This window comes from Podarcis melisellensis, assembly GCF_964234715.1.
Source record: "Podarcis melisellensis genome assembly, chromosome: 16".
Classification (NCBI taxonomy): domain Eukaryota; kingdom Metazoa; phylum Chordata; class Lepidosauria; order Squamata; family Lacertidae; genus Podarcis; species Podarcis melisellensis.
In genome coordinates, this window is record NC_138533.1 from 2,636,268 (window position 1) to 2,663,378 (window position 27,111).

General features: G+C 48.9%; 1 protein-coding gene across 2 annotated transcripts; it reads left to right on the forward strand.

Moving 5' to 3' along the window:
- Positions 1-1,011: 1,011 nt before the first annotated feature.
- TDRKH (tudor and KH domain containing) lies at positions 1,012-27,077 on the forward strand. Of its 2 annotated transcripts, XM_081891454.1 has the most exons (14): positions 1,012-1,099; positions 4,290-4,432; positions 6,464-6,570; positions 7,824-8,013; positions 10,142-10,275; positions 11,385-11,697; positions 13,296-13,459; positions 14,252-14,433; positions 16,897-16,961; positions 18,984-19,135; positions 19,702-19,824; positions 20,956-21,052; positions 25,264-25,361; positions 25,713-27,077. In XM_081891454.1, exons 2-13 carry the CDS (start codon positions 4,309-4,311, stop codon positions 25,326-25,328), a joined length of 1,716 nt encoding a protein of 571 aa, XP_081747580.1. In that variant the 5' UTR covers positions 1,012-1,099; positions 4,290-4,308; the 3' UTR covers positions 25,329-25,361; positions 25,713-27,077. The 2 variants fall into 2 exon arrangements, with proteins under 2 accessions (XP_081747580.1, XP_081747579.1); XM_081891453.1 differs by lacking the exons at positions 25,264-25,361; positions 25,713-27,077 and adding an exon at positions 23,312-24,437.
- Positions 27,078-27,111: the final 34 nt, after the last annotated feature.

Here is a 27,111-nt window from a genome sequence, read left to right on the forward strand (position 1 = left end):
CCAGCCACACTACTCAGAAAAGACCTATTGAAATGAATGGGACCTTTAATTGCAAGAGGAATTTAACGTGTTGGGCGACTAGCACAATCCTAATAATACTGATGAACTCATTTCCTGCTCACACACCCTAATTCCAAAACCATTTGCATTGTAGATACAGGTAGGTGGCCGTGTTGGTCTGAGGTAGTCGAAATAAAATAAAATAAAATATTGTCCAGTAGCACCTGAGTTGGTCTCTAAGGTGCTACTAGACAATTTTTTTATTTTTTTATTTCATATGCTATGTGTGTAACCATAGCAACCCCGTAGGCCCAATTTTTCTCCGCAGTGCATTATGGGAAGCCAGCAACGGCAGCCTCTTATGGGCGCAGCGCATCATGGGACCACTTCTGAGGCACCTGTGATGCTAAACAGTTACACCTGCGCGAGAGGACGACGGTTAAGGCTCTCTTCCCGCCCCTCTCCCCCTTCCACCCTCGGGATTGGCTGCCGTCTGGACTTCTTCCTTGCCTATTGGTCGGCTTTTATATTCTCCCTCCTCAGGCACCTATCCCCACCCTCGCTCACACCCCTACCCCTCGGGCGCTGTTCTTCTTCCTAATTGGCTGCTGCCACCTTTCTCCCTCCGCCCCCATCGTAACTACGACCCCTCCTCCAGTTGCCTCAGAAACTCAGCACCGCTCTGCCTATTGGTCGAGGAAGCTTGTGGGCGGGGCTTCTAGTAGCGGAGAAGAGGCATTCTGACGGGTCGACCCGCCCTCCGGCCCCTGGTGCCCAATGAAAATCTCTTCTCTTCCGCATGCTGCTAGCAGCGCCCAATTAGAATGGACTCCTCTCTTTACCCCCTCCCTCCCTGAGGGTAGCGTCGAATTAGAATGGTTCCTCCGTCCCGCCTCTCCCTCTAGCATCTCGCCCAATGACAACTGTTTCTCCGCCCTACTGCTTGTGGCCGCTCCCCTCGACCAATGAGGGACAAGGGGCGCGGCTAAGCAGCTGCTACGTAAGCGGGAGGGAGGAGCAGCCTGCGCTGGGCGTCGTCATTCTCATTTGTATTCCGGCGCGGAGGAGAGCGGAGGGCTCCGGGGAGGCGCTCTGGAAGGTCTCTGGGGGGTGTCGGCGTGGGGAGGACGGGGCCTCTGTTTATGCTCATTGCACTGCCAGGTTTAATGTATTTTAACTAAAGGCAATGGGGAGGCAAGCCTTGCATTGCATTATTTACAGGCGCAGCTTTTAATTTACATTTTCATTCATTTTTCTTACCAGGCTTCTAGGATGATCTCAGAGCACAGGATTCTGCGTGGGCTTTATATATTTTATTACCTTTAAAAAACCCAAATGAGAGATTAGGATTCTCTGCAGATGTGATTTTTTATATATAGCAAGCTAATGGGTTTTGCTTGGAGAAATTTGAAAGGGCATAAGAATATATAAGAAATTTGAAAGGGCATAAGAATATATCTTATTCTTTATTTACTTGCTTACTAGGTCAGCTGGGAGAAATGGGAACGAACCAGGATTCTGCTCGAATTTCATTTACGTTTTTCCGTTTTATTACCAGGTTTAGATTATCTCGGATTAAAACCGGAGAGCAGGATTCTGTGTGGGAGTATTTATATTCATTTTATTTTATTGTCAGGTTTATATGTCTTAACTGAGAAATAAGGATGACAGCGTTCTCTTGGTGGGCTTTTATTTACTTTTTCGTTCGTTTGCTTGTCGGGTTCATAGGATTTTCTCAGATAAAAACAGGTAGGCCAGGATTCTCTATGGGTGTTACTTGTATTTTTCATTCATTTTATTACCAGGTTGATAAATTTGAACCAAGGCCTTGTTTACATGTACTTTCAGTGTGTCTACTCTGAGTATTTCCTTCATCGCCTATCACACGAAGAATAGCAGAGGAACACACCATATATTTAAAGCACATGACTTCTTTCAAAGAATCCTGGGAACTGCAGTTTTCTCTTGACATAGTAAACCGCTCTTAACAAACTAAGGTTCCCAGCAGTCCTTGCTGAAACTCAGGTGCTTTGTATAGTGTCAATATCCCCATGTGTGGGGTGGCTAAGATTCTGTGTGCATGTTGTCTATAATTTTAATTAATTTTATTGCCAAGTTAATATGTTTTACAGCAGATACCTGTTGGTTCGCAGAAGGGAGCCTGTTTCATAGGCTTTTACAGAAAGACCCGCTGTCCGTTGCTGGGAGATGACCCTCTAGGCTGAGTGTCTTTAATTAATAGGTGCTATAAATTTTTTAAGCGTTTCTGAATACAAGCAGCGTATCAGACATTTTGAATAAAGTGGGACGCAAATATTTTCTAACCTATGAAAAAGATTGCATCATTTTTCTTAAAAGCCCTACATTTTTATAATTACCTGAACCTAATTTTCTGCTCCAACAGAGCACCCCTTTCCAAGAAGCCCAGCAAATAGCTACACAGGGTGTGGCTGAGAAGGGCTCTGTGTGGGGTTGGGGAGAAAGTTGTGTGTTGCTGAGCAAAGAGCAAATTTCAAAAGGATGCATGTCATGTATCTTGTGATTTCAACAAACGTTCCAAATGTTGGACCACGGCTTTTGCGTTGTTTTCAATCCCTCAACTCTGGGGTCGTTTAAATAAAAAAGCAACAACAGGCATTTGGGTTAATGGCCGCTATTTGCACAGAGGTTCAGAGCAATGGTGAGGCAACCAGATGTTGCAGGGTTGCACCTTCGACCAGATGTTGCAGGGTTGGGCAGAAGGTTTGGAGCATATAGAAGAAAACGGGCTGCTGTGTAGGGTGTGTTCTGAGCTGTGGAACTCACTGCCACCAGATGTCGCGAGTGCCACAGACTTGGATGGCTTTAAAAGGCCATCAAGCCAATTCACTGTGGAGGGGAAATAATCAAGACATTGGTCATGAAGGCTAGGCAAAATGTCCATGTTCAGAGTGCTCGATATGTGAATTCCACTTGCTGGAATGAGGGGCAAAAACAGGGCTGTGCTTCACGCATTGCTTTTGCAGTTCCCAGGGTTATGTGGCCTGGCCATTGTGGGAGACAGAATTCAGTCCTTCATTCCAACCCTGCAGGGCTCTTTTGGTCTTTATGCTAGTTAGGAGTGGAACCTCCAGATACTGAGGCAGTATACCTGAGTTGGGGACATAGGAAGGAAGAAAGGAAGGCAATCCTCAACCCGTGTGTGTGTGAAGCTTCATGGGAACATGCTGCTGTGGGCGGGGGAAACCTGTGTTTCACCCTGAGGGCCACATTCCCCATTCAGAAACCTTCCAAGGGCCACTTGCCAGTGGTGGGCAGAACTGGGTATGGGAACTGATGTAACTGGTTTCCGCACCCACTCAAGATGCCACAATCCTTCATCCAGAGGCATGCTCAAGAGTTCAAGGGAACTTTAAAGTAAAGGTAGAGGGACCCCTGACCATTAGGTCCAGTCGTGGCCAGCTCTGGGGTTGTGGTGCTCATCTCGCTTTACTGGCCGAGGGAGCCGGCGTACAGCTTCCGGGTCATTTGGCCAGCATGACTGAGCCGCTTCTGGCGAACCAGAGCAGCGCAAGGAAACGCCGTTTACCTTTCCGCCGCAGTGGTACCTATTTATCTACTTGAATTTTGAGGCGCTTTCGAACTGCTAGGTTGGCAGGAGCAGGGACCGAGCAGCAGGAGCTCACCCCGTCACAGGGATTCGAACCACCGACCTTCTGATCAGCAAGTCCTAGGCTCTGTGGTGTAACCCACAGTGCCACCCGCGTCCCTTCAAACTTTACAGCCAGGCAAAAAGCAGAAAACCCTGGGTGCAAAACATGGCCATAGAAGGATGTGGCTTGGGGAAATTTATGAGGGCCAGATTCAGGGCTCCAGAGGGCCGCATTGGGTTCCCCAGGCCTGGTTAAATGGACTCTTGGCCTGTTCTGCCAGGAGTGAGTAGTGGAAGTCAGCCCTGAAAGTGCATTTCTGAAACCACATTGATTCACACCCCCCCTGGCTTGGCTCGGCCATCCTCTTTGAAACACAATACCTGGCACCTTCTCCGTTTCTTCCTTTCTCCCGAGGTGGGGAGGGGAAACCTCCGCCTGGGACAGCAAGCTTGGCTGCAGGCGGCTCCAGGCAGCCGTCCAAACCCTTGAGAAGCAAAGTCATTTCTCAGGCGTCGGCCAGGTTGCTTCCACCGTGGAGCTGTGCTCCCTGTCTGGCGGATCCCGTCTGCTGTTGCTGCTTCCCTGCGGGGCGATGTACTTGGTCGGCCTCTCCCGAGGGGAGATGCAGCTGAGGAAATTTTTCCCCTTCCCGTTTAGGGCGCCTCCGGCAGGGGCCATGGCATCCGAGAAGGGCTCCTGGAGCAGTCTGACCACGCTGCAGAAGGTGGCCCTGGCACTCGGGGTCCCCGCCAGCGGGGCGATTCTCTACATCCTGTATCGCCGTTACCAGGAGAGCCAAGGTGGGTGTGCGCCCTGGGCCGGAGGGAAGCACGGCTGTGTGGCTGGCATCTGCTGTGTGGGTGGCACTGGGCTGTGAACAATCGATCGTGCCTGCCTGCTGTACTCCTCTCCTGTCTGCGTGCGCCGCTCATTCTGGGAAAGCTTCCAGAGCCACTCCTGCCCTCGAGCGTTCGCTTGACGCTTGCTGTCATTTCGTATGCGCATCCCATATTGACATCTTTCTGCCCTTGGGCTCAGGCGGAGGGCAGGGTCGTTGGTGAAACCCAATGGGTGGCAAATGGGGCTTTTAAGTGCTTTCTTTTTTTGTTGTTGTTGACATATAAGACACATATATACATTTACACAATACATGTACACTACCTAGTTTTCATAACATAAAACATAACTACCTTACTCTATATAATCCCTACCTATACTGTACATATCAACACACCTACCCCACATGGACACCCACCAAGTGACTTGACTTCCAGCCGTTCTTGTTACTCTACTTTATTTTTCCAACTGGCTTAAACACATTTCTTTATTTCTTTAATCTCTTCTTCTATCTTAACTTTACTCTCCTTTCACTCTAATCATTTTCTGGATTCACTCAGTATCTGTCAGAAATTCTACTTTTTCCACATAAATGTTGATATATTCCTTAAAGATAGCCCCCTCCTTATTCACTTTTGTACCATTTCTCCTCTTATGCTCCCTGTTAATTCGGCAATCTGGAAGTATTCCATCATTTTAGATAACCAGTCTGTTTTAGGTGGGACGCTGCTGCTTTTCCAATTTTTGGCAATCAACAACCTTGCCGCCGTAGTTGCATACATAAATATTTATGTAAAGTTTTAAGTGCTTTTAGCCTATTCTTGCTTGGAAGTTGAGTCCAGCTGTGTTTGGTGGAGCCTCCTGACTCGCCACATGGCACTTGTTGGGTCAGAACCAGGAATTCAAGGACCCCTTTTGAAATCCCGGAGAGAGCGCGGGCTGCTTGGGTGCTTGCTCTCTGCTCTTCCAACTTACTGGTCTCCTCCTCCCTCACCCCAGCGAGGAAAGTGCTGGGTCTCTGTAGGCAGGTTCATACAGAATTGGGGAGCTGGAAGGAACCCAAAGAGTCATCTAGTCTAACCCCTTGCAATGCGTAAGAGTTTGTTTTCCCCTCTCGAAAAGCACTGTGCTTTGTCAAGGAGACGCCATGATGGCTTTCAACAGAGGGAAAGTGCAGCCGCTGTGTGAATTATTAACAGTACTGTACTAATAAAAATTGGCCGGGTTCACCGTTCCCCATCCTTCTTTCCTAGACTGCTGCATGGGGGTAGCAGTGTTGGTCAAGAACATTACGGGAGCCCTTAATAATATAATAATAATAAAATTATTTATACCCCGCCCTCCCCGGCCAGAGCCGGGCTCAGGTCAGCTAACACCAGTAAAATTACAATAAAAACATAATGGGGGGGGAGCAAATTTAAAATACAGGTGGATCAGGCCCACCTAGCCGACATCACAGGGGCCAACCTATAAACAGGCCCTCAAAAGCAAGAGCAACCCCCCGCCGTAGTTTATGTCCATCGGTGTTCAGGGGCCTTGCTGCTTCCAACCGTGGAGAACAGAGTATAACAGCCATGGCCGGCAGCCATTGATAGGGAATTCCTCTAGTTCTATAATATCTTGAGCAGATCAGGCCAAAGGGAGCCCTTCTAACCCCACATCCTGTTCTCACACCAGCCAGCCAGACGCCCCCAAGGGAAACCCCCAAGCGGGACCCCCAGCACAGCAGTACATCTCCCTGCTTGGCTGTTCCCAGCAACGGGCATTCAGTGGCGCCGTGCCTGCCACAGCGGAGGTGGCACAGAGCCTTTGGGGCTAGTAGACGGGCAGGTCCCCGATCTCTCGAGTGGGCAGGGAGGCCGGCCACCATCTCTTCCCTGGGGTGATGGGCTCGTGGCTGCCGAGGAGAGACAGCTGCCTGAAAAGTTGGGGGAAGTTTTGGGTCCTCATCGCCCTGTGTGTCTGTTGTCTTTCTCCCTGGCCGGGGCTTCCAGAGGAACGGGTGACATTTGTGGGCGAGGAGGAGCTCCAGGTGGAGATGAAGGTCCCGAAGGATGCCGTGAAGCTGCTCATTGGGCGCCACGGAGCCAACGTCAAGCAGGTAGGTTTGCTGACTCCCGGAGCCGGGTGAATTCGGCGCTGCCCTCAGCCCAACACTTCAACTGGGAGGGAGAAAACAGCGCCTCGGGCCTGATCCCCGCATCTCTGGGTTCAAGCCAGGGGTCCCCAACCTGCGGCCCATGGGCTGGAAGTGGCCCACGGAGGCTGTTTAACTGGCCGACGAGCCACCTCCAAACTGAGTTGGTGAGTCCTTGCAATCTGCGCTAAACTGGCGCAGAGCGGGGACTCTCTTCCATGGCCCCAGAAATCACTTCTGCACATGCCCAGACGCCGGAAATTGTTTCTGCGCTGGTCCGTGGTGCCAGAAATTACTTCTGCAAATGCCCAGACACTGGAAATTGTGTCTGTGGTGCCAGAAGTTACTTCTGTACATGCCCAGACGCTGGGAATTGTGTCTTCACATGTCTGCAGTGCCAAAAATCGCTTCTGCGCAAGCGCGATTTTCAGCATCTGGGCATGCGCAGGCGTGATTTCCGGCATTGCGCTGCACTGGTCCAGCCCATGGAGGATATCCGTGGGAGTGATCCAGCCCATGCCCGATAAGCCTTGCCAAACCCTGGTTAAGGCCCTCACAGTGTTACGGTTCCCCAGAGTTCCCCACAAAGAGGGGATCTGCAGTGGCAGGAAAGGGTAGCTATATGAGGGGAGCAGCGGGGGTCTCCTAATGGCTTGCTTAACTAACAGCGGCCCCCCAGGATTCTTTTGAGGTGAGGCACGACTGCTTAAATTGGTATCGTGGTGCTTTAAATGTTTGGTGTGAATGCAGCCTTCGTCTCTACATCGCCTTGCAGAAATCAGGGAAGAGGATATCGGGACCAGGCTAGAATTATTAAGGGTAGAATTAGTTAACCAAAGAATTTTGGGAGCTGTAGTTTCAGGGTGTTGAGGGTAGTTAGGAGGCGCCCTGTTACACCTTCACAGAGCCGCAGTTACCAGAGGGCTTTAACAACCCGTCCTCCTTCTGGGAATCGTACCTCTGGGAAGGAAATGAAGGGGTGTCCCCTAACAACTCATACCACTCTGAACAACCAACAGCTCCCAGAATCCTTTGAGGGAAGCGGCGACCGTTTAATCCTCACGCTGGTGTGATTGGGGCCTCTGCCACCATCTATAAAATTGGATGAGGCCCCCACCGTAGAGGCTGCTGGGAACCGGGCGCACTCCGACCCGGCCCTGCCGTCGCTGTTTTGGAGATTGCCAAGGCTGAAGAGCCCCTGTCCCCTCTCTCTGCAGCTGCGGAAGGAGACCCAGGCCCGCATAGACGTTGACGTGGAGGATTCTGGCGAGGAGCGCCTGATCCGCATCTGTGGCTCCGCCGTCCAGGTGTGCAAGGCCAAAGCCGCCATCCACCAGATCCTGGAGGAGAACATGGCCGTGACGGAAAAGATCCTCGTGCCCCAGCGTGCCGTGGGGCGCATCATTGGTAATCCCTCTTCTGCGTCCTCTAAATCCCTCAAAACTTTCTTGCGCTCTGTTTTGATTGGGTGGCGGGAAGCCTGCACCCTTTGGTGCCTGTCCTGGGCTTATAAACCAACAGCAAGGGAACTTCAGGTGCCTTTGCTGTTGGGGGTCGGTGTGGCCTAGTGGTTAGAGTCTTGGACTCTGACCTGAAAAGACAAGGGTTCAAATCCCGGTGGAGTACAGGGTCAGGTTTAAGGTGCTGGTTTTCACCTTTAAAGTTCTATGCGGCCCAGGACCCACGTACCTACGGGACCGCCTCTCCTGGTATGCGCCACGGAAGGCCTTAAGGTCCACAAATGACAACACTTTGGAGGTCCCAAGTCGCAAGGTGGTTAGATTGGTCTCAACTAGGGCCAGGGCCTTTTCAGTACTGGCCCCGACTTGGTGGAACGCTCTGTCATGAGACTAGGGCCCTACAGGACTTGACATCTTTCCACAGGGCCTGCAAGACCGAGCTGTTCCGCCTGGCCTTTGGTTTGCACTCAGTCTGACCCTTACGTTTCCCTCCCCTTCTGGTCTTAATCTATCGGCTACTTTAAAATGAGGCTGCATTTTAAATTGCATTTTAATCTGTATTTCAAATTGTTTTTTTTTTTCCTATTATGTTTTTATTGTGATTTTTCTGGTGCTAGCCACCCTGAGCCCCCGCTCTGGCTGGGGAGGGATGGACTATAAATAAATTTATTATTTTTATTAGCCATGAAGCTCACTTGGTGACACTGAGCCAGTCACAGTCCCTCATCCTAATGTGCCTTGCTGCGTTGCGAGGGTAAAATGAAAGGCGAGGACCATCTATATTATTATTTCATAGAAACAGAGAATTGTAGAGTTGGAAAAGGGGACCCTAGGGGCCATCTAGTCCAGCCCTCTTCAAAGCAGGAAGCACGGCTGAAGTATCCCCGACAGGCGGCCACCCGACTCCGTTTAGCAGCCTCCCCCAAGGAGAGCCCTCTACCTTCCAAAGCCATCTCTTCCCCTATTGAATGGCTCTTGCCGTCTGACAGTTCTTCCTGATCTTGAGCTGGAATCTCTTTTCTTTGTCACTTGAATCCACTGCTTCGGGTCCTGCCCTCCGGGCCGCAGGAAACCAACTTGCGCCAATTCAAGGAATATTTAGCTAAATATTGTGATATAAGATAAACAGATAATTCTAGTAACAAATAGGCCTAGGGGTAGAATAAGAATATGTGGTAGTAAATGTTAAGGATTAGAATATCAATAAAGGAGAAGAGGTTAGTAAATGAAAGGAGTTAATTTTATTAGAAATATGAACTTGGAGAACTGTTATACAGGAGATATGATGAGATTCAGTTAGAGAGGACTCGAAGTCAGTTATCAGTGTGATGGGAGTTGGATATTTGAAGAACTTTTTTGTATGTATTTAGTTTGTTGTAGTGTGGTGTGTTTTTCTTTGTTGTGTGTTAATGTTATTTTTGTGATAAATGTTGAAAATCAATTAAAAAAAATTGAAGGAAAAAAACAAGCTTCCTCCAGATGAAAGCCCTTTAGATATTTAAATATTACTTTTAAATTGTATTACCTGCACAGGTCAGCAGTGTTCACAAAGCCCCAGGCTCTGCAAACTCTGATCAGCCACTTGGCAATTTGCTGGACTCTGCCTTTACCCCCCCATGTCAGGGTTTGCAGACTCATCACCCTAGGAGGAAACAAGCAGAAAGTTAACAAGGCAAATATTTTGCTGCCCGTAGATTAGGCTCTTTGGGCCTATATAGTTTGATGTTATTTATTTGGAGCATTTAGTGCCCTCCGCTTCAGGCATAAAGACTCCAGGAGTGGTTTACATACGGTCTAAAGAAGACAATCCCTTGCGATGTTTTTAAAAAACCCAACAAAGGTCAGCACACAAGGAAAGAGGAACTGGGAGGGTAGAGGAAAACAAAAGCCCCAACACTCAGGCACCGATTTCTAAACAGCTGCTCCAATGACCAAATGGGCCTCCGGCGAAGCTGATGGAGGAAGCCTTCCTCTTCCAATCTCTCCCAGTGCTGCAACGGAGGGGCCCTCAGAGGACAGTGGAGGGGACAGGACACGATCCTTGCGGTTTCTGCTAACCTTTTCTCGTCCCCCAGGCAGGGGCGGGGAGACAGTGCGAGCCATCCACCAGAGCACGGGGGCCAAGATCGATTGCGACCGCGAAGGGAGTTTTTCGCTCACCCGCCAGATCACGCTCTCTGGGACTCGCAAGGAGGTGCTGGCAGCTAAGGTGAGCCCCCTGCCCTGCTCCCCAGCTGCCAGCGTCGTTCTGTGAGGTCGTGGTGGGCGACCCCGATTCGATCTCGCCGTGTGCTGGGATCCTGGCCCCAAGGAGGCCTGCCTTACTCCCTCTGAAGCTCCAGGCATAACCTCCTTTCTGAGCAGGGGGCCCAACACCCCCCCTCCAAAGAATCCTGGGAAGTGCAGTTTAAGGGTGCTGGGTGTTGTAGTTCTGTGAGGGTTAAACTACAGTTTGGGGATTCCAGAGGAGGTAAATATGTGGTGTCTATGCCAGTTCTATTTCAGAAAGTGGCACTGTTGGGTTTTTATTTTTTATTGGGGGGGGCGAGAAGCTTCACTGTGAAACTCATTTCCTTTTTTATAATTATTCTTATTAGTTTTCAATTTTATTAGTTTTATTAGTCAGTTGTAATTATAATTAAGTGCAACTTATTTCCAAGGCTGGGTTTTATTGTTAAGCCTGGCTGCTACTATACTGGGCTCCTTGTTCTTTTTTTAAAAAAGATTTTTGTTTCCTTGTATCGCAGAGGTGAGGAAGTTTCATTCCCTCTTCTCCCTCTCTCATTCATCTTCTCTCTCTCTCTCTCTCTCTCTCTCACACACACACACACACACACACAAATAATAATAATAATTTATTATTTATACCCCACCCATCCGGCTGGGTTTCCCCAGCCAATCTGGGTGGCTTCCAACAAAAAATTAAAAATACATTAAAACCTCAGTCATTTAAAACTTCCCTAAACAGGGCTGCCTTCAGATGTCTTCTAAAAAGCTGGTAGTTGTTGTTCTCTTTGACATCTGATGGGAGGGCATTCCACAGGGCGGGCGCCACCACCGAGAAGGCCCTCTGCCTCGTCCCCTATAACTTAGCTTCTCGCAGGGAGGGAACCACCAGAAGGCCCTCGGAGCTGGACCTTCTGATCGGCAAGTCCTAGGCCTCTGCAGGGGTGCAATTCCTTGGCCAGCCAGGCTGCAAGCTGAATCGGGACCCCTGAAGTACGTTGGGAGCCAGTTCCGACTGCAGCCTGCTCTAGACAAAGGGAACTCGCACCCGGCCCATCAGCATGCTTTCCTACTCTTCCAAATCTCCCATAGAAGCTGATCGCGGAGAAGGTTTTGGAGGATGAGGCCTTCCACAAGAAACTCTCGCACGCGGCTTTGGCCCGGTCCCAGCGGAAGCAGCCTCTGGGCACGAGGAAGGAGGACGCTGGCGCCAGCGGCGATCAGAGCGGGGATCCTCTTTGCACCGTAGAAGCTTTCAGCCAGCCGCTGGGGACCCAGCGCCCGGAAGGAGCCGCCGGGAAGTTCCCAGAATATCCCGCCGAAGAGCCGCAGGAGCTGAGGAGCCAAGGCGGCTCCTCCGAGGAGTCCTTATCAGAAGCCTCTTGCCTGAGCTATGCTTTTGAAGGTAAGCGGAACGAGGCATCTCTCTTTAAAAAAACCAAAATTTCCCCTGCGCTGTTGTCCATCAAGCCCATTCAGAGGTAGGCTGCCTCTGGAGCTGGAGGTTCCATTTAATTATCAGCTGTTGGTCGACTTCTCTGTCAGCTTGTCTGATCTCTTCCTCAACGCTTTAGGAACCGTCTTAAGACGGTGGGCAGCCCCATACGTACTGCCGCTAATTCAGTTGTAAGGTCCAGGAAGCTTCCCCACGCCCCCCCCCACAATATAATTTTTATTGCGTTTCCATTTATATTTTTTTATAAATTAGCTTCAATTTAAAGAATCAGAAATCAGGAAGACCTAAATTTTAAGAAGGAATGGGGATAATTTATAACTTATCTCAAAGACCATTGTAAACAGTTGAAATCGTTAGTAGGATTGGAATATCGCTTGTAGTTTAATGGTGAATTTTGGATACAATGGAGAGACAAAAGATTTGGATTGCAGTCGTGTCTTGGAAGCCGAACGGAATCCATTCCGGAAGTCTGTTCGACTTCTGAAATGTTCGGAAACAAAGGTGCGGCTTCCAATTGGCTGCAGGAAGCTCTGTCGGACCTTCAGCTTCCAAAAGAACGTTCGAAAACCCGGAACACTCACTTCCAGGTTTGCGGCGTTCAGGAGCCAAAACGTTCGAGACGCAAGGCATTTGAACGACTTCCGAGGTATAACTGTGTTATAAAAGATGCAGGAGAAAATTATTAACAATAGGACCCTCAAATGGGAGGAGGGAAGTTCCAGAGATTCCTTGGATTCTTGTTTTTATGTTGTATGCTTGACGTGTGGCTAAAATTTTAATCTGAAAAACCAAATAATTTTTTTTAAAACAACAACAAATTAAATAGTCACATTGTTTCATGTATTGACTTCCCACCTGGGAATGATGATAATGATGGTGATGATTTTATTTCTATAACCGCCTAGTCCAGGCACCGGCAAACTCGGCCCTCCAGATGTTTTGGGACTACAATTCCCATCATCCCTAGCTAACAGGAACAGTGGTCAGGGATGATGGGAACTGTAGTCTCAAAACATCTGGAGGGCCAGGTTTGCCTATGCCTGGCCTAGTTGCTAGATTGGTCTGCGTAGATATCTACAACTGTAGAAGCGACTGTTACCTTTGACAATAGACAGTTGACTCCCTGCCGTGTGCTAACCCGCTTCCAGGAGGTAGTCATGAGGACTAGTGCCTTTTTCTTGGTAGGATAGGTTGAAATAGATTTCCCACAACTGCAATCTTATCTGATGCTGGGGGGTCCTGTGGAGGCGCCATCTTTGGGGTGTTGTCTAGGGAGGAAGAGATGGGGGGAGGGAAGCTACGAGTCAGACCCTGACCCCTCCGGCCATGCGTCCGGGAGGGTTTAGACTCGCAGCGGTTCTCAACCTGTGGGTCCCCCCCCCGATGTTGTCGGACTGCAACTCCCATCATCCCTGAGCTCTGGCCTTGCCAGCTAGAGATGATGGGAGTTGTAGTCCAACAACATCTGGGGACCCACAGGTTGAGAAAGGCTGGTTTAGAGAGAGGGCTGGCATCTGCTCCTCACTCTTTGCCTTCTGGGTCTTCAGTCCCCAGCCCGGACTTCAGCTTCCACGCCAATGAGCACCTGGAGGTCTACGTCTCGGCCTCCGAGAGCCCGAACCACTTCTGGATCCAGATTATCGGCTCGCGTACCTTCCAGCTGGACAAGCTCACCCACGAAATGACACAGTACTACGACAGTGGCCTTTCGGTGAGGCTTTGTGCGGCGGGGGAGGCCCCTGGCATGGGGGAGAGGAGGGCACCCCCTTCGTTCCCTCGCCCACCCGGTCTGAACTCCGAGTCCTTTTGCAGTGCTAGTGTGTGGGTGTCCGAGGGTCCCCTCCTAGTGCCTCTGTAGCCTTCTTAGACTTTACCGACTGGTGGGGTCTGTGTTGCTCCCAGGAGGGAGAAAGGAAGTCAAATGACACTGAGGTTGATTCAGAGAAAGAGTTTATTCTGCTCTCCGGATAGCAGAAGGCACTTGCGCGGTCAGTTCACAGCAAGTCCAAAGAAATGAGAGATTCCACGCAGTATATATACCCTCTCCCCCCTTCCCCAGGAATCCAGCCACATAAGCATATACACGTAAGTTGACATTACAGATGTTCCTGCTCCTGAACTCTTAACCATAAAAGGGTGTTCCTGTTCCTGTATTCCTTATCTTGGGGTAAGAAGGTCACCAACTCTAAGAGCACTCTTGGCGCCTTTCCCGGGTGGCTGACAAGGTCTGTGCGTCAGCGTGGTCAGGATGTAAGATAAGACCCAGATGTGTCAACCCTGCTCAACTTTGGAACTGACAAGGCCATTCATTAGGCCTCACAGACTGATAAAGGAGAGAGCTCTGTTTATACAGCTGGGTTCCTGTTATACATTTGCTCAAGAGCTCAAGTTAATGGTTTTTAGCTAATGCACCCTTGGAGAAGGGAGAATGGGATTTTGGGGCCCGTTTCAGAGTGAATGCACAGTCCGATTTTAGATTTGGGAAACCGATTCCTTCACTCAGGCTCCCCAGTCGGAACCCCTGAAGGTGAACGTGGGGGACATCGTGGCCGCCCCGTACCCCGAAGACCGCGCCTGGTACAGGGCCAGAGTCCTCGGCACCTTGGGCAATGGAAACATGGACCTCTACTACGTGGACTTTGGTGACAATGGAGAGGCTCCTTTGGAGAAGCTGCAGCCATTACGGTGAGGGAGGAAAGAGGATGACACCTCTAACCTGCTGTGGTGATCACACAGGGCCCCCGGACGTTTGACGGTCTATTGACCCTGTGCCATCACTGTGATTGCTTTCTTCGCTACCACCATCTCGTTTCTCACGGGGACACATGGAGTCCAGACAGTTGTTAACATTAACAAATAATCAAGTTTATTTTTAAATGCAGGAACAAGCGTATGGTTTCAGTTAATTTTTCTCTTCTCAGTTTTTTAATCTTGGTTCCTAACAACTCCAAACTGATTATTCCAACTATCTATCTGACTCAACCTAACAATTCCTCTCACTCTCTCACAATACAACTCGAGCAACCCACATCTAATCTTCCCTCTTCCTTCTTGAACTCCCAAACCTCAACTGACTTTCAAAACCTCCTACTCTAACTTTTACTTCTCCCCTTGCATTCCCATTGGCCAATCACATCACACTCATTTAACCGTTTCCTTATGACTCACCTAGGAGGCAAACGCCACACCTGCGTCCCGATTCCTGGGTGTTCGGATGCTCCTTTAAAAAAAGAGGATTTAATCAACTGACCTGTTGGATATTATCTGTCGAGGTTTTTTAAAAAAAGAATTGCATTCATTTCTGTGTAAAGCCGACTTCCTCAAGCTCGGCCCTCCAGATGTTTTTGGCCTACAACTCCCATGATCCCTAACTAGCAGGACCAGTGGTCAGGGATGATGGGAATTGTAGTCTCGAAATATCTGGAAGGCCGAGGTTGAGGAAGCCTTGTGTTAAAGCATTATTATCCTGCTTTTTAGGCTTCCCAGAGCACGTTGTGAAAACCCGACCACAAGAGACATCTGCCCCATGCATTTAACACACCCTTGCAACAATTTGAACATGAAATTTATTACTGTCAGAGACCAGCTTGAGAAACACAAATGGAACTACAATCCCAATAGCAAAACAAACATTTTAAACTATACAACAATGGATTTTAAGTTTAAAAGTGTGATAGGCATATAAAAAAGGACCCCTGACCATTAGGTCCAGTCGTGACTGACTCTGGGGTTGCGGCGCTCATCTCGCTTTATTGGCCGAGGAAGCCGGAGTACAGCTTCCGGGTCATATGGCCAGCAGGACTGGGTTCTGGATATTTCTTCCTTCAATTTCCAAATTTGTTACTATATTCAACTTTTGTCTCTTCTTCAACTGCCAAGCCAGCAGTTTCCCACACTTATTTGCCGATTCAAACGTTTTTTGTTTCATTGATTTAATCTTCCATTCTATTTCCTGATTTATCAGTTTAGAATATTGTGCCTGGTGAAGTTTGATTTCTCTCAGAATCAGCTGTGACTTCGGGTTTATTCTTAACTTCTTCTCTAGTTCTTTAATTTTCTCCAAAATCTTGTCTTTCTTTTCATTTTCTTTTCTTTTCTTTATAACATTCTGTTGTATCAAGAACCCTCTCATCACGGCTTTGCTTGCGTCCCAAATTGTTCTTTTTTCCACCGTAGTGTTCAAATTTATCTCAAAATAGTCCTTCAAAACTTTTTGGGCCCTCTTGATGATCTCCTGATCTCTGAATAAGTTGTCATTCATCTTCCATCTAAAGGAACCGGTTGGTAGTAATGTCATATCCATTTTCAAGGCGTTATGGTCGGAGCAGGTCTTTGGGCAGATTTCCACTTTCCTAACCTTAGGTGCCAGACCTTTAGTAATCCATATTTGGTCGATTCTTGTCCAAGTCAGATGGGCTTCAGAGAAGAATGTTCCTTCTTTTCCCAAGGGGTTTTTCGTTCTCCAAATATCAATCCAGTCCATATTGTCTGTCATTTCGAAAAAAGTCTTTGGTAGTCTGCCATCTTTAGTAACTTTTTGGCCTTGTGACTTATCCATGTTAGTTTATACGATCCCGTTCATATCTCCCATCATAATGATGTTGTCATAGCTAGGATAAAGATGATCAGGAAGACAGGAAGACACAATGAGAGATAAAGGAGGTGCTGTGGGACTGGTGAAAGTCAATGTTTGTTTTTCTTGTTAGTGTTTATATTATTAAGTTGTAAGATGGATTTGTGTTTTTTTGAATGTTGGTTTTTGTGTTTTGTGCACTGTTATTTTTTGATATTTTTCCTGTTGTGGTTGTTGTTTGGAAAATACTAATAAAATTTATATATATATTTTTTTAAAAAAAAGGGGGAATTCCCTGTTGCAAAATGCACCTGGAGCAATGGGAGTTTCGACCACTGCCTTTGTGGCGGCGGCGGGCAGTCCTTTGGCAGGCTGTGTGTTTAGCCCCCCCCCCTCGGCACCCCCAAAGCAAGAGAAATTGGTCCCCTTCTGAAGGTTTAAGTCCCTTCGCCGCTTCTGTTGGCTCTTTTGAAACTGTGCACCGAGGCATCTGGGAGGGTTGTTGTTCCCTGGAAGTAAACATAAGCCCCTGTTTAAGGTGGCTAAGGCCTATTCCCCATCTTCTTTTCCCCCAGGAGTGACTTCCTCAGCCTCCCCTTCCAAGCGATAGAGTGTGGCCTTGCCGGAATCGCTCCAGTGGGTGAGTTGCATGCTCAGGAAACACCAGTTTGACTCTTCATAGGCACAGACACATCCACAGAGGATAAAGAAACCCAGAAACTCCAGCGGGTGCAGAATGCTCCTTACAGGGTCCTTGCCGCAGGATCACATTCATCCAGTGCTTTACCAACTTCACTGGCTCCCGGTGGAGTCCAGGGTCAGGTTTAAGGCGCTGGTTTTGACCTTTAAAGCCCTATGCGGCCTAAGACCCACATACCAAAGGGATCACCTCTCCTGGTATGCCCCGCGGAGGATCTTAAGGTCCACGAATGGCAACACTTTGGAGGTCCTAGGTCGCAAGGTGGTTAGATTGGTCTCAACTAGGGCCAGGGCCTTTTCAGTACTGGCCCCGACTTGGTGGGACGCTCTGTCACAAGAAACCAGGGCCCTGCGGGACTAGACATCTTTCCGCAGGGCCTGCAAGACAGAGCTGTTCCACCTGGCCTTCGGTTTGGACTCAGTCTGACCCTTATGTTTCCCTCCCCTTATGGTCTTGATCTATCGGCTACTTTTAAAATGAGGCTACATTTTAAATTGCACTTTAATCTGTATTTTAAATTGGTTCCCCCCTATTATGTTTTTACTGTGCTCTTATTGGTGTTAGCCACCCTGAGCCCAGCTCTGGCCAGGGAGGGCAGGGTATAAATAAAATTTATTATTATTATTAAAGGCCACCCAAGCCTGCTAGCCGCAATGTTCTCCCTCCACTCTCAGAGGCGAATCGCTTCTGAAAACCAAGTGCTGGGAATCGCAAGTGGGGAGCGTTGCTGCCACGCCTGGGTCCTGTTTGCAGGATTCTCGGAAGAGGCATCTGTTTGGCTGCTGTAAGAACAGGGTGCTGGATTGGGTGGGCCTGATCCAGCTCAGATGCTCTTATGTTCTTAACCAAGTCGCCCTGCAAAGCAGGCCATGGAACCAGGATACACAGGTGAAACTCAAAAAATTTGAATATCGTGGAAAAGTTCATTTATTTCAGTAATGCAACTTAAAAGGTGAAACTAATATATGAGATAGACTCATGACATGCAAAGCGAGATATGTCAAGCCTTTATTTGTTACAATTGTGATGATTATGGTGTACAACTGATGAAAACCCCAAATTAACAATCTCAGAAATTTAGAATATTAAATGAAATCAGCAGAACAAGGATTTCAAATAGAGCAATATTGGACCTCTGAGCAGTAGAAGCACGCATATGTACTCAGTACTTGGTTTGGGCCCCTTTTGCATCAATTACTGCCTCAATGCAACATGGCATAGATGCTATCAGCCTGTAGCACTGCTGAGGTGTCATGGAAGACCAGGATGCTTCAAAAGCAGCCTTCAGCTTTTAAGCTGAATTACTGAAATAAATGAACTTTTCCACAATATTCTAATTTTTCGAGTTTCACCAGCAACATGCTGTTGATAAAGACAAGTCCAGTCCACCCTCCTAAAAGGTGTCGCCTCCCCTAGGAAGTGACAGTCGAGCTTTTAGCCAATAAAGATCTACAAATTACATGCCTGGTAGTCAAATTTGCTCTGGCAGCTAAGAAGCTCCATTCCAGCTCCCTTGCTGCTTTCTTCTGTTCTGTTGATGCTTTCTCATTTTAAAACTTTATGCTGCGAATGTTTAATGCTGTAAAATTTCATAGGCTATGCTGTGTGATTTCAGAAGAAAACCTTGTTCTTGCCCTCTGCCGTTTGTTGTAAAGGCCTCCGGCTATACACTTTCTTAAATCAATAAAACACTAAAAGTTAAGCAGCGTGGGAGAAGGAAACTTGATTGCCAAAGGCCTGAGTTAAAAGGCCGCAGACTGGCAAGGACGGTGCCAGGCACATCTCCCTGAGGAAAGCATTCTGCTCTCATGTTGCCACCCTCCACGCACCACTTGGTTTGGGGGCGCAAAGTTTTAATCCCCTTCCAGGGGAGGTGCAAAGTTTTAATCCCCTTCCAGGGGAGACGCGCTTAGGATGGGGCTGCTTGACCTTGATATCTTTTTGCTTCCGTGTCTTGAACAGGAGAGTCTTGGTCCGAAGCCGCGTTGGACGAGTTTGACCGCCTCACACACTGCGCCAAGTGGAAGCCGGTGCTGGCGAAGATCTCCAGCTACCTGCCTGCTGGGAGCAGCACCTGGCCTCACGTCAGATTGTACAATACCACCAGCAGGCAGGTAGGTCACGGTTTGTGTGGCGCCCTTCCGTGGGTTGAGTGTTAAGATCTTAAAAAGGTAAAGGGACCCCTGACCATTAGGTCCAGTCGTGGCCGACTATGGGATTGCGGCGCTCATCTCGCTTTACTGGCCAAGGGAGCCGGCGTCCAGCTTCCAGGTCATGTGGCCAGCATGACTAAGCCGCTTCCGCACAAACCAGAGCAGCACACGGAAACAGCGTTTACCTTCCCGCTGGAGCGGTACCTATTTATCTACTTGCACTTTGACGTGCTTTCGAACTGCTAGGTTGGCAGGAGCAGGGAACGAGCAACGGGAGCTCACCCCGTCACGTGGATTCGAACTGCCGACCTTCCGATCGGGAAGTCCTAGGCTCTGTGGTTTATCCCACAGCGCCACCCGCATCCCTGTTAAGACAACAACTAAAAATCTCGGCCCAATATGGATGTACAGCCCAGGTTCGCTAGCACCCTATTTAACGGGCAAGGAGGGTCGAGTTTGTTCAGGGGTGGGGAGCTGGGTCCGTCATACCAACCACAAGCCCCTCTTTCCCCTTCTTCTGATTTCAGGACATTGACGTCGGTGCAGAGCTGGTGCGGTTGGGCTACGCGGTGCAGTGCCCGCAGGATGGAGACGGCGGGGCTGGAGATGGGCCCGATCCATCGGACAAAGGTGCCCAGCACAGAAGCCTGGTGAGTAATGGGGTCTGTTGATCTGCCCTCCCTTGCTTTGAATAAGTTGGACCAGTGGCTCTGGGCTGCGGGCCGGCTCCAAATGCAAGGAAACAAGATCCTAGTCCTCATGATTGCAGCCGAAATATTTGCTCTTGGGCTCTGAGCTCCAGGCAGGCTAGCAAGCGATAAGAACACAAGATTCTAGTCCTTAGGATGGCAGCTGAAACTCTTGCTTGAAACGGGGAGTGGGGTGGGGGGCAAGATGTTGGGGGGTGCCGTTTGCTGCGTCCCAAAGTCTTTTCTCTCTGTCTCTCTCTCTTTTCTTTTTTCTAAAATTTATTTATTGGTTTTCACATATTACATTACAATACAGATGTTCCAAAGCCAACACCATTTCCTCCGCATCCCCCCTTACATTTATATTTCCTCAACCCATCAATTGACTTCCTCCACATTATACAATTTACAATAATCTTTGCATTCTACAGTCTTCTCAGATCATCTATATAGTCTTACTATCTTTCCTTACTAATTTTTCTTCCATTTTAATCTAGGCACATTGGCGTATCTTTTTTTTTTTTAGTAATATTTTGCCATATACAGTATTCATCAAAACATTTCCACTCCTTTTAAAATATTTTGATTCGACTGATTTCTTATTAGAGCAGTTAATTTTGCCAAAATTAAATATTCTTTTAGTTTACAAATCCATTCCTCCTTTGTGGGTATAGTTTGTGACTTCCACTTATGCTGCACCCCAAAGTCTTGGCTTTGTCCATCCACGATGGCCGTGCTCTGCCTCCATGTTCAGATTCAGAAACACTTCTGAATACCGGTTGGTGGAGGGGGCAGAAAGTTCTTGCGCTCTGGTTCTGCTCGCATAGAGGCGTCTCATTGGCTACTGTGAGAACAGGATGCCAGACTCATGGGCCTCATCCAGCAGGCTGTTTTTATGAGATGTTTTGGCATTGCAGGGTGTTGGCCTAGATGACCATGTGGGTCCCTTCCAATTCTACATTTCTTTATCGCTTTATGAATCTGGAAGAAGCACCAAACTCTGTAAGCCATATTTCCAGTGGAAAAAGAGAGACAGGGCCAAATGTTTTCTCATTCTGCATGTGCCTTGACAGCCCTTGTTTTGACCCCTAGGGAGACGCGACGGGGGTGTCCCTGGAGAGCCTTCTCTCAGACACGCAGAAGACCCCCGACGAGATGCCCCTCACTTTGTCTTGCCTCAGCCTTTCCGGTAAGCTCCTCTGTCCCGCCAGGTGGGTTTGTGCACCGGTGTGCCCTGGTCACTTCCAAAAACAGGAACGCGAGGACACCGGAAGCTGTCTAAAGCTGGCTTCTGGGCGCTTGGTCTGTGAGCCCCATAGAGGCTCTCCAAGTAATAATAATAATAAATTTTTATTTATACCCCGCCCTTCCCGGTTCAAAAACCAGGCTCAGGGCAGCTAACAACAAATTTAAAACACTTAATTGTAAAAGCAGCATAAAATACAGTATAAAAACATGAATAACAATAAAATTCAGAAATCAATTTAGGGGAAATAAGCATTAGATAATCCCGAGGGCCAGCTCAGAGCGGGTGATCTTCATAAAAGGGGAGGGGGAGGGAAGCGAAGGAAAATGAAAGATCAGGCTGAATTCAAATTAAAGGCCAGGCGGAATAGCTCTGTCTTACAGGCCCGGCGGAAGAAGTTAAATCCTGCAGGGCCCTAGTGTCATGGGACAGAGCATTCCACCAGGTTGGAGCCATCACTGAGAAGGCCCTGGCCCTAGTGGAGGATAGTCTGACTTCCTTAGGGCCCAAGAGACCTCTAAACTATGATTATTCATGGACTTTAAGCTCCTCTGCAGGGCAGACCAGGAGAGGCGGTGCCGTAAATACAAGGGGCTTTTCACAGCTCTGCCAGTCCCTGCTTTTGCACTCGAGCCTTCTCAGTTTCCAAACAAAACCATTTTCAGCAGGTGCAGAAAAGAGCACAGCGAAGGCGCCTCAATAGGCAGGGAGTTCCCATGATGGATTCTCACAAACACAGAGTGGGGGCTTTATTTTATTGACTGAAAACAGTACCTTGAACCTGGCCAGGTAGCAAATCAGCAACTGGTGTATTCGCTACTGACGTTTATATCCAAGTTTCTCAAAATGACATTCAGCATTCTTCCTCTTCCACAACCTCATCCTTTTTATCCCCACAACGAGGTAGGTTTGTCCGAGAGAAAGTGACACCCAGTCAGCTTTCTATCCCTAGTGGGGATTTGAGCCCTGGCCTTAACCCACTAACCGTTAAGCCACACTTCCATTATATATAAATAAATCGCACCACCGTTTTCTTTTGTCTTGGCCGCATTTAGTATGAACATCTCTGGACGGTAGTTTTCCTATCAAATCTTCTGCACTATGGGGAGAGTCATTTATATTTTGCTCAGTATTCAGCTCAATAATTGCGCTAACACAGGGGTCAGTGTGACTCCCCTTCCCTTCCCTCCCCCCCAAAAAACCCCAATGTGTGTTTCCTGTTGCCCCCAAATCTGCTCCTGCAGTCTGGGGGGAACTCAGGGCCATTCAGGAGAGAGGAAGGAAGTTCTGGAACATTGAATGCAACCCCTTCTCTATCCTGCACCTTGAATAACTCCTGACACAGTGTAAATGGAGTGTGTTTGCGTTGGTTTTTTTTTACAGAGGGAATTAAAGCAAGAGACAGGCTTTGGCTGATTCCCTTAGAAAGTGTCCTGTCTCCAGCTTTGAGTCTTAGCAGCCCTTTGCGAAGGACGGCTGCTTCCGGTGCGTGTTTAACGGTGCCAGGTTCAAGGAGTTACTACTAGTGAATAAAGCCCTTAACAACTCGGGACCAGTTTACCCACGAGATAGCCTTACCCCATAAGTGCCCTGGCAGAATCGGCACTTCTACAAGTGCCATCTACCACCCATTCCGCCCTTGGAAGAACTCAACATTTTAGCGTGGCAGCAGCTGCACTTTGGAACTCCCTGCCGATTGAGAAGAGAAGCGCCTTCGCTGTACTCTTTTTTGCCACCTGCTTAAAAACACGTGCGTTTAGACAAGCTCTTGTTTTTACTATGTATTTTGTGGTTTTTTTATATTGTATTTTTATGTTGTGAACCGCCCTGAGAGCTACAGGTGTAGAGCAGTACGCAAGTTATTATTTATTAGTATTCTTTATTGAGTTTATATATCGCCCTATACCAGGGCAGTTCACAGAATAAAACCAAGATATAAAACCACAAAATACATAATAAAAATAAAACCAATAGCTCCCCCTATATTTTAATACTTATTTTATGAATATTAAAAGCATACTGGGAAGTTGATGCGCGTTTTAATCTGTCTTTAAGTCTATTTTTAAAAAAAGCTTTTCGGAATTCTTAAGATTGTTTCATACCAGTAATCTTTTTTTGTGTGTGTGTAAACCGCATTGAGGTTTTTTGCAACCAGGCAGTGTATGTCTTTTTTGTGTGTGAAATGAACTCAGCCCTTTTCAGATGAGCCTGTTGAAGGACCTCGGGATGAGACGGAGCCCCCCCACTGTTTGGCATCCACCCTGGAAGGTCTCCCCCCCTCGCTGGAGTCCCTGCAGCTCTCCCTCCCCTTTGCCACCCCTTCGGAGGGTTACCGCTCCACACCTCGCCCCTGCGAAACAGGGGGCGGCAGTGGGCGCTCCCATTCGAACCTGCCTCCAGAAACGCCCGCTCAGGCAGAGGCGGCGATGGAGTTGACCCCTCTGCCGGATGTTGAGCTGTGGGCGGCCAAAGCGGAACAGGCATCCACCCCCAGCGGTCTTGGCCAACCTGGAGGGGGGGCCTCGTCCCCCTGGCTCTCGAGCGAAGGCTCCCCCGGCGAGGAGGACCTGTCAATCAGCCAGGCGGACAGCAGCACTTACTCTCCCCGGGGCTACTTCTACTACCTCTCCTCGTCCGGGGACACTTGCGATTCCTCGGTCTTCTACTGCAAAGGGTCCCCCTCTCTTGACGACGAGTCTAGCGGCACGTCCTGCAGCCCCTCCAGCCCCGTTTCTGAAGGCAGCGGGAGGGAAGGTATGGTCCTCTCCGCTTGAAGCGGCACTCCTGGAGGTGTCGAAGGGGGAGCACTGCGCTTGAGCCGGGGGCCACTGGACACACTGCCTGCCACACACGGGATGCCAGCTTCGGTTGCCTTGATCACCTCTGCTTTGGGACGGCGGTTGTGTTCTGGAGAGCTCTGGGGGTGGAGGGGAAACATCCCTAGGTAGGAGACCGTGGGGGCCCCACCAGACCTCAAGTATCAACCCTTTTATTCAGAACCATGAGGACTGGGACCTTAGGTATTTGGGGGAAAGCCGCTATTTTTTATGCGTAGATTAATCAACTTTCATTTAAGCTGGTTGACCCCTGAAGGCTAATGGGAGCCATCGAGACTGGAAGTTGACACACGACCTCCTGTTAGGATTCTTGCTCCATGTTCGCAGTCATGGGATTGTTTTCTATCACATGATGGTGTGTGTTTTCATTCCACAGTGTGGGAAGTGACGGAGATGGGATGTTGCGGTATTACTGTGTTCTGTGAAGTGGGACTATTTTCCTTTGTTCTTCTCTTTGTTGTCTGATGAGAAAGAGGAAGGAGCTAGGGCAGAATGCCCCAAGTGTATTATATATAAATAAAGTAGATTAGCCAAAATGCTGAGTTGCTGAGATCTGTTATGCAATTGCGCAAACTCTGCGGATCCCTTATTGTTGTTAGCCGCCCTGAGCCCGGCTTCGGCTGGAGAGGGCGGGATATAAATAATTTATTATTATTTATTTATTTATTTATTTATTTATTTATTATGTGTGCCGGTGTCTGTTGGAATCGGTCGCTGTGATGTTCGGGCTGAAGAAAGCTTTTGAAGCTCCCGAACGACGACCAAGAGGGAGAGAACGTGCCAGTCGGGCATGTGCCTCTGCCAGGGTCCTACACGCGAGTAGCACGATCCCAACACCTCCTTCAGGTTTTCCTGGATCTACCGTACTCCGTGAAAGGGACCTTTCCGCAGGCTGTAGCTTTCTTTCATGATTTGCTGAGCTGTTGCCTTGTCCTCAGCATCTTGGAAAAGCCGCCTGTTTTATATGCGATCAGCTAAAAATGACAAGCGGGGTTGTCCGTCCTCTTTGTTGCCCAGTGCAGCAGCACCCACTCAGACCTTTGGGGTCCGCTTTGCTGAAAGATCTCCCATCCTCTGGTAGCACCGGGCAGAATATGATGTAACAGCAGGGGTCTCCAAATCGGTGGTTGTCAGGCTCAAATCCCAGGTTTCATCCTGCTTCTTGTGGGGTTTAACGCACTCACTCGAAGGGGCTTGTACTCCTGGGATGCTTTCTGAGCACATCTACACTCCCTGTGGCACACTGTCGCTGTTAACGGTAGCGGGAAACCCCCCAGCAAACCTCGTCCTAACACTCACTTTTTCTCAACTCTGCAGAAGTTGCCTCCGTCTCAGAGGCTGGTGAGCTCCTTCCATTGGACAGTGGCTCCTTGACCCCTTGAGCTGCGCAGGTGGGGAGCCCCGCTGTGAAGCCGGTGAGTTCCTGGGGGTGCCGAGTGCCTGGGGGGCCCTTCCTGAGAGAGGAAGGATCGTGAGCGAGCAAGAACCTTGGTGCCCAGTCGATTGGCCTGATCCAACAGGCTCTTCTCAAGTTCTCGCCTGCTCACTTTTGAGGGGCTTTAAATTTGCACACTTAACATTTCTACATACCTGGCAAGTCTCCCAAACGTGGAGAAACCATTCGGGGAGAAATGGGCAGCTGCTGTGCTGGGCAAACGCTTGGCACAAAAGCAGCCGATTTGGGTATTAGAAGGAACGGGTGGCAGCTGTTTGCAAATGACAGGGAATTTGATCTCTCCTTCTCTTGTCCTCACTTTTGCTTCCAGATTTTCTGCCTGGATTTGAGCAGCACAGGGAATCGCCTGTTCCTCCAGCTTTGCTCAGTGACCCGGGAACATCCCGACTTCTTGACCGGCCGGGGGAAGTTGACGCTTTTGGCGTGTCGCCACGTCCGAGGGGAAGGGGACGCCTGTTGGCTGTAGCCGCGAAGAGCCTTATTTTTTTAAAAAAAGACTTTTGCTCCTTCTCAAAGCTTGCAAAACTGTAAGACTTCGGCAGGCCCAGAGCTGTGTTCTGTTCCGCATGGTCACAGCTTTTCCAAAGGGATTTCTGAGAAGGATTCGCATGTGCTGCTGCTGTTTATTTGCAAAGTTTTGTTAGCGCCGTTGCGGTGAAGGGTCAAGCGCTCCGTTGAGGATCTTGCCCACGCACAGATGCCCAGCTGTGGGTTGAGACTCTGTCCTCTTGATCCTCAACCGGTACTAGCAGCTGGGAGACGAGCACAGCTACTAGAGTCATCGTCTTTTCTCCTGCAGGTCAGCTGGCCTCAGCAGAGGAATGTTGCAAACCTTATTCTAAGTTCTGTTGGCTTTGCTAACTGTTCCTCTTCCCTCTGTCACAGGGTGGGTAGGGAACCAACTGCAGCGACCTTCGTTCATCTGGTCTCTTTTGGTCACTTGTTTCCAGGGTCGTACCATTTTTCGGCTTGCCCGGGGGGAACGGTGCGAATGCTCCCACCACACCCAGTCCAGATTCAATGCCTCCTTATCATATTGCGGAGAGGGCAGTGGAGTTCTCTCCTAGCGTTGTTGTTGCATTTGAAATGGAGGGGATTGTCCGCAAAGGTCCCCCAGCCATATCCTTAAATAGTACAGTCCGGCAGGATTGCATCGGGTGACTTTTGTTGCATGTGTTGATGGGCTGCAAGACCATCGATTAGGCCAAGCTCAAAGGAGGCAAACCATCGTTAAGATGACAGGCTGAACGACAGCCGTCCTCTCACAAGGGTGGTTGTAAATGGCAGTGGCAATGGGAAGCTTGACGTTTCAGATATGGAAAGGGGCCAGGGAAGGGAGGAGGCTGAGTCCAGCTTAGAGCAGGGCAGGGGGACCTTTGTGCATCCGGATGTTCCCGGACTACAACACCCATCGTCCATGGCCACTGGCGTGGATGATGGGAATTGTAGTCCGGCAACCTCTAGAGGCACAGAGGTGCCCCATGCCTGATCTAGAGGGTTGTTAGGAGTGGCAACCTGCCTCTGGCCATTTTGGCCCAGGGGTGGTGAGAGAAGGGGTGCCCTCAACATCTAGCCCTACTGTGACACAAGTCTTAAAAACCTTAGGTTGAGCCCTATTCTTTTGGTGTTAAAAGGGGGTTGGGCTTTTCTCAGAAGCAAGAAGATTGTGTTGTCCGAAAGAGACCACATTGCCTCCTGCTCCCATTATT